Source organism: Scomber scombrus, chromosome 1 (assembly GCF_963691925.1).
Source record: "Scomber scombrus chromosome 1, fScoSco1.1, whole genome shotgun sequence".
Lineage (NCBI taxonomy): Eukaryota > Metazoa > Chordata > Actinopteri > Scombriformes > Scombridae > Scomber > Scomber scombrus.
The window spans coordinates 37,936,219-37,942,415 of record NC_084970.1 but is presented as its reverse complement, the minus strand read 5'-3'; the positions used below and the strand labels follow the sequence as shown (position 1 = coordinate 37,942,415).

General features: G+C 43.7%; 1 protein-coding gene across 1 annotated transcript; it reads left to right on the top strand.

Annotated features, from left to right (window-relative positions):
- The first annotated feature begins 241 nt into the window (after positions 1–241).
- cebpg (CCAAT enhancer binding protein gamma) lies at positions 242–3,892 on the top strand. Its single transcript, XM_062425144.1, has 2 exons — positions 242–408; positions 1,276–3,892. The coding sequence occupies exon 2, from the start codon at positions 1,336–1,338 to the stop codon at positions 1,801–1,803; it is 468 nt and encodes a 155-aa protein (XP_062281128.1). The 5' UTR covers positions 242–408; positions 1,276–1,335; the 3' UTR covers positions 1,804–3,892.
- Positions 3,893–6,197: the final 2,305 nt, after the last annotated feature.

The window sequence follows — 6,197 nt, the reverse complement described above, 5'->3', positions numbered from 1 at the left end:
TATTATTATTATGTATTATTAGTAGTTTCAAGGTAATTAAATCTTTCAGAGATGAAGTCATGCATGTTTGAACTCATCTGACCAACCTCATATTACATAAACAAACCGACAGAAAACACCGCCTCCCTATTGGTTGATCCACCTGTCAATCATCCTGTGTATTGCATCACTCTGCCTCACACACAGCGCTGATTGGTTGCCTCGTCTCTCCGCTCACGTCCCCTCGCCTCTGATTGGCTGATCCCGGATCATTGCCGTACATGGTAAAAGCGATTTCGCAATCGTCTCGTCTCCATGTTCCAAACAAAAACACACTCTGAGCTGACACAGACGGGACCAAACTACTACTTTCTGCCCTAACTTCCCACAGTTTGTCGGATGGTTGAGCCCCCCCACCGGCCCGTGAAGGTAAGCCGTGTTTCACTGTCTCTGTTTGGGGGAGAAGAAGCGTGTTTAAAGCGCGTTAGCATGAGAGGCTAACTGCGGCTAGCTGCTGGCTGTCACTAGGAAAAGTGTGAACGTTTCTGTGTTTGTGTTAAAATGTGACTTTAAGCAGCTGTCAGAGTGTCAGAGGGGCGCAGGGTGAGGGAGAGGGTTAGAACCGGAGATTACCGCCGTGACTCCGGAGTTTCCCCTCTGTCACAAAGACGGCCGGTGATGATGCAACAGCAGGGCAACAGCCTGAGCCGATGGTTCCTACCCGGAGCTGCTGTTCCTACCCGGACCGCTGAACCCTGTGCACCTCTCACTGAACTGGCTGCATAGCAACGGCGCAGCCAATCAGAGGCCGAGCTGCTAATTGGTCACACAGGAGAATAATCCGACCAATTAGCGCGTGAGACGTGTCAGAGAGATCGAGGGGGGTGTATGATGCAATGCCACTATGACGTAATGATGGAATGGAAGCCTCCCGTTACCATGGAAACGGCTCAGTGTTACAGTTAATCAGTTTTTGTTTATAAAGCAACAAATCAATACAGAAGTTATCTGAAATAATTAAACTTTAATTTATTTATTGTTGCTGTTTGTTTAGAAGAATTGATCTGAATTAGTTTGATTATTGTTAAACTTTTATTTTGAAGGTATATAATATATCATTTTAGTTAAGATTTTATTTTGAAGGTATATACAGTGTATTGATGAACAGCTGATAGATGATCAGCGAATTGATGACTAGATGATGATGATGATCAGTGTATAGATGATCAGTGTATTGATCAGTGTATTGATGATCAGTGTATTGACCCCCCCCCCCCTCCCCCTTCCTGTCCCCAGGTTGGTAGCATCTCCATCTCGTAGTGAGGGGAACAGATTACATCATCAGGCAGAAGCCCAATGAGCCGGCAGCTTAAACTCTCCCCACCAGATCAAACCGGCGTCAGCGTCATCCAGAGCCAAGCCCACGCCACCCCCCCCTCCTCTCTGCCCACCGGGCCCCAGCAGGTCCCCCAGCTCGTCTCCGAAGACCCCCCCGGCGGCAAGGCCGTCTCCCCCGGCAAGATGAAGAAGCCGCACGCAGACAAAGACAGCGACGAGTACCGCCAGCGCCGCGAGCGCAACAACCTGGCGGTGAAGAAGAGCCGCATGCGGTCGAAGCAGAAAGCGATGGACACGCAGCAGAGAGTCAACGAGCTGAAGGAGGAGAACGAGAGGCTGGAGGCTAAAATCAAGCTGCTCAGCAAAGAACTGAGCGTGCTCAAAGACCTGTTCCTGGAGCACGCTCACAACCTGGCCGACAACGTGCAGCCGCCCGCCGACGGAGCCAGCCCCGCCCCCAACAACGGCTCGGCCAATGGGCAGTGAGCGGGGGCGGGGCCTGGGGAGCGTTCACTGCTGCAGGAAACTGGTTCTTCTTCACTGCTTCAAATCTGTCACTTTTAACCCTCCTGACCTCTGACCCCCCACATCAGCCCCCCCTCCACCATCACCCCCCCCCCCCCCTCATCAGACAGCCCCCCCCCTCCCTCATGTTTAAATCATTTATCGTTTATTTTGATTTAAGTTGATTTAAAGCGAAGCAGCTGATGAAACTGAACTCTGATCATGAGACGAGCCAACAGCACGGACGGCTCACGTTATTGACTGATTGATTGATTGATTGATTGATTTGAGACGTGATCGGCTGCGATGATGAGACTCTAAGCTGCAGCGTCACTTCCTGTTTCAGTCAGCTGACGTGGACGCTGTCAAACTAAAACAATCGCCGTGTAAATCTTTAAATTTCCTGTTCAGGATGTTTACTTCCTGTCGTTGTACATTCACTACATTTAATGTTTGTTTCTACTTCTGGGAGCCAATCAGAGACGAGGAACCTGGTCAGCTGACTGATAAACATTTTGATCAGCTGTTTGTTCTTCCGGGAGAGCTGCAACGTTCCCTCAACGTTTCCTTAACGTTCCCTCTTACATCCCAAACAGAGTAAAATCAGCTCCAGGCTTTGAGGGGATTTAAACTCATTGTTAACGTCTCAGAGTTTAAATTAAAAGTTTATTTAAAGTCGATTATGCAGTAAAACACAAATGTTCAGTTTGTCAGTAAAAAGTTTGAATGTTCAGAAAGTCGAAGCAAAGTTGAAGAATTATTGATGAATATGTTTCTAATCAGACTGAACCTTTAATGTGAAAGTTTCTGAAGTGATTTGAACTAAAAGAAAAGAAATGAAGTTTTATATCTTATAAAATAAAATGAGACAAAAAGATCAAAAGATTCATCAGAAGCTCAAAGTATTGATTTATGAGTTTGAGACGTTTATGACGTCATAGATGTTAATTTACAGAGTTTAGAAAACGAGTCCCGACTGGTTTATTTTATATTTATGTGTTTTTATATTCAGTCACAAACTGAGACGTTTTTAGTCTTGATTATTATTTATTGTTTTAATTTAAAGATTCTTGTGGAAATAAAATCTAAATCTGATGTTTAATATTAAATTTAATCATCGTTAAAATGTTTTAAATTGATCCGAAATGTGTCGGACGACGTTATGATCAGCTGATGTTTGAGGTTCTCCTGTCTGAACGCTGTGGGAACGTTGAGGGAACGTTGTGGGAACGTTGAGGGAACGTTGAGGGAACGTTGAGGGAACGTTGTGGGAACGTTGAGGGAACGTTGAGGGAACGTTGCGGCTGCAGCCTTCGTGTTTTTCACTTTTCTATGGTTGGTTTTTTACTTGTATCAAACAGCAGCATGTTTGCATGAGTTCACTGCGAGTCTGAAGACGTGTGATTGTCGTGATGTTTGTTGCTTCGTCTGAATGTTGCTGGGCAGCATTTCTGTCACTCAGCTTTTTTATATCAGAGGAATCTGAGCTAACGTGCATTTAAATTAAAATTCAGTTATAAAAGTTCTTCTCCTTGTTTCTCTTCACTTATCAGATATATTTATTTAACCCTTTAAAGCCGGTTTCATCTTTATTAACTCACAGAAACTTTATTATTATTATAAAACTGGAGATGAAACAGTTTAACATTAAAGTGAATGACGTGAGATTAAAGCAGGAAACAGGCTGTAAAGGGTTAATATATAAACTCTTTTCTTCACTTTCTGTTTTATTCTGAAAGTTTTTCTAACAGCTCTGATTTTTATTTTGTTGTTGAAACCAAAACAAAGAGCTAAAACAGACGTTTGAGTTCAGATCTAAATATTAAATATTATTGATCATAAAGAGTTCAAATCAGTGAGTTTGTGAAGCAGGTTTAATATTTAACGGTCTGATTTATAATCAGCTGATCAGATGTTAAATCTTAAAGTTAAAATCTTCATGAATCAGAAATCAGCAGCAGATCAATCAGACTGACTTTAAATTAAAGTTTATATGTTTGAATATTTACAGATTAAAACTGAACATGAAAAGTTTTCTGTTTATTTTTATTAATTTTCTAAATAAAAGAGAATAAAATGATAATGTGTGTTTTTAATTATTTCTGGAGTCTTTGAACGCATCATGCTGAACCTCAGACAGGAAGCAGATGGAGAGGAGGAGCGGTGATGCTGCAGGTGGTTGTCATGGTAACGGCCGTCAGGTGAGGTCGTCACGGTGACGGCCGGTCCGGAGCAAACAGACGGAGGGTAAACACAGAGCAGCAGCAGCCAATCAGAGGCGACCTGCTGATGTGACATGATGTTAAATTATTAGTCAGCTGTTTAAAGTCTTCTTCCTCTTCCTCTTCCTCCTCTTCTTCCTCCTCTTCCTCTTCTTCTTCCTCTAAGTTTAACACCTGAACGCACCTGAGAGGACTGATGATGTCACAACAAACACAAACACACCTGTCCTGCGTTCAGAGTTGATTTATGATTCAAACAGAGAAACAGAAAGGGAGGAACTATTTTTAGTCGAGACCGAAACCAGCAGTGCGGGGGTTGATGGGGGGGGGGGGGCACATTCCTGCTGGATGAGTGTGTAACATGAACTCTGTATTCATCTGTTCAGCTCAACATCATCATGATAGAAGATAAAACTGTTCTAACTTCCCAGAGTTATAAAATCCTCTCAGTGACTACAAAGCTGAGAATCAGATTCACTGTTTCTGAAACCTCTCAGAGGGTTAGGGTTAGAGTCTCAGAGTCTGTAGGAGGCCGAAGTCTGCTCAGAAGGCAGCGCTGTGCTCACCTGTTACTGCAATGAAACATCCTCCTTAAAGATATCGTTTTTAAAGGTATCGACTAGGGATGCTCAATATTGACTTTTCTGCCGATATCCGATATTCCCCAACTCTTAATTTCCGATACCGATATTTACAGACTTTTTACACAAAAACTGTAACAACATAACATATCTCCTATTGTTGAATTAACACATTATGTCTCATTTTATTGTGATGCTCCACTGGATGCAAACACAAATGCAACATGGCTTTCCACATGTAATCACTGTCTGTGCAAAATAAGAGAACAACTTCAACTTAAGGTATGGAAAAAAGTGCCAATATGGCAGCTGTTGTGTCTCCAGCAGAGTAGGACCCGGATAGGACCCAGATAGGACCAACCGGACTCTGCAGAGTAGGACCCAGATAGGACCCAGATAGGACCAGATAGGACCCAGATAGGACCAGATAAGACCCAGAAAGGACCAGATAGGACCAACCGGACTCTGCAGAGTAGGACCCAGATAGGACTAGATAAGACCCAAATAGGACCCAGATAGGACCCACCGGACTCTGATGGTGACGTCACAGAGGCGACTCGCCGAAAGCATAACAGAGAAAATGACAACGAGGAGGTAAACCTTCTGTTTGTGTGTTCGTGTTCATGGCGGTGGACGCTATGAACTTGTTAGCCACGGTTAGCTACGGTTAGCTACGGTTAGCGACCCACGAGTCTAGCGTGTTGTTGTTTTACGTCATCAAGCGCCGGTAAACGTCCCATGCTGTGTTCATGCAGGCTCAGAAATGATGAAGCCTACAGAACAAACATCGGTATTTCCTGATATTACATTTTTAAGTGAATATCGTCCGATAATATCGGACATCCCTAATATAAACCTTAATGGTATCGCATCATGAAACAAGACGGTTAGCTGCGTTCAGACTGCAGCAAATCTGATTCAAATCTGATTCCTTCTCAAATCAGATGTTTAGGCCTGACTGTCCACACTGTTTTTAGCAAGTGTCCAAAAGGGATTTGCCTCTGTTCAGACTGGGCCACATTAATGACCAATCTGACAGGTTGCTGTGGCAACGTCGTCGGAGCAGAGGCGTCATCTAGCGTGTATTGTGTGATGTCATATAATTGCGACAGCAACAACAAACCCTCGAGCTTTGCTTGAACGGAGCCATCTCCCCAAAGATTAAGGATCTGGTTTGTCCTCTGTCCAAGGACTGATGTTTACGTCCTCCATTGCTATCAGCTAGCAACAACAACTGGAATAATAACCATTGATATCAGCTAGCAACAACAACTGGAATAAGCGGGTCTGGTGTCGCATAGAGTGACGTAGCCTAGAGACGTCACGGACAGTCAGAACCGATGTGAGTGTTTGGAGCTGTTCAGACTCAGACACATCTGTCCAAATGAGATGTGAAACTATCTCCAAAGGTGGTTTCATGTGATTTATGACTGTTCAGACTTCATAAGAGCATCTGGTTCCATCTAGATTGGCTAGAAATCGGATTTTGGCTTAAAGTCTGAACGCAGCCATAGATTGGATGCAATATCGTTCCAGATCTAACAGACAGGAAGGCAAATCCATATCGTGTGAA

Coding starts and splice junctions, on each gene's coding strand:
- cebpg (XM_062425144.1), top strand. CDS start 1,336: ATGAGCCGGCAGCTTAAACTCTCCCCACCAGATCAAACCGGCGTCAGC.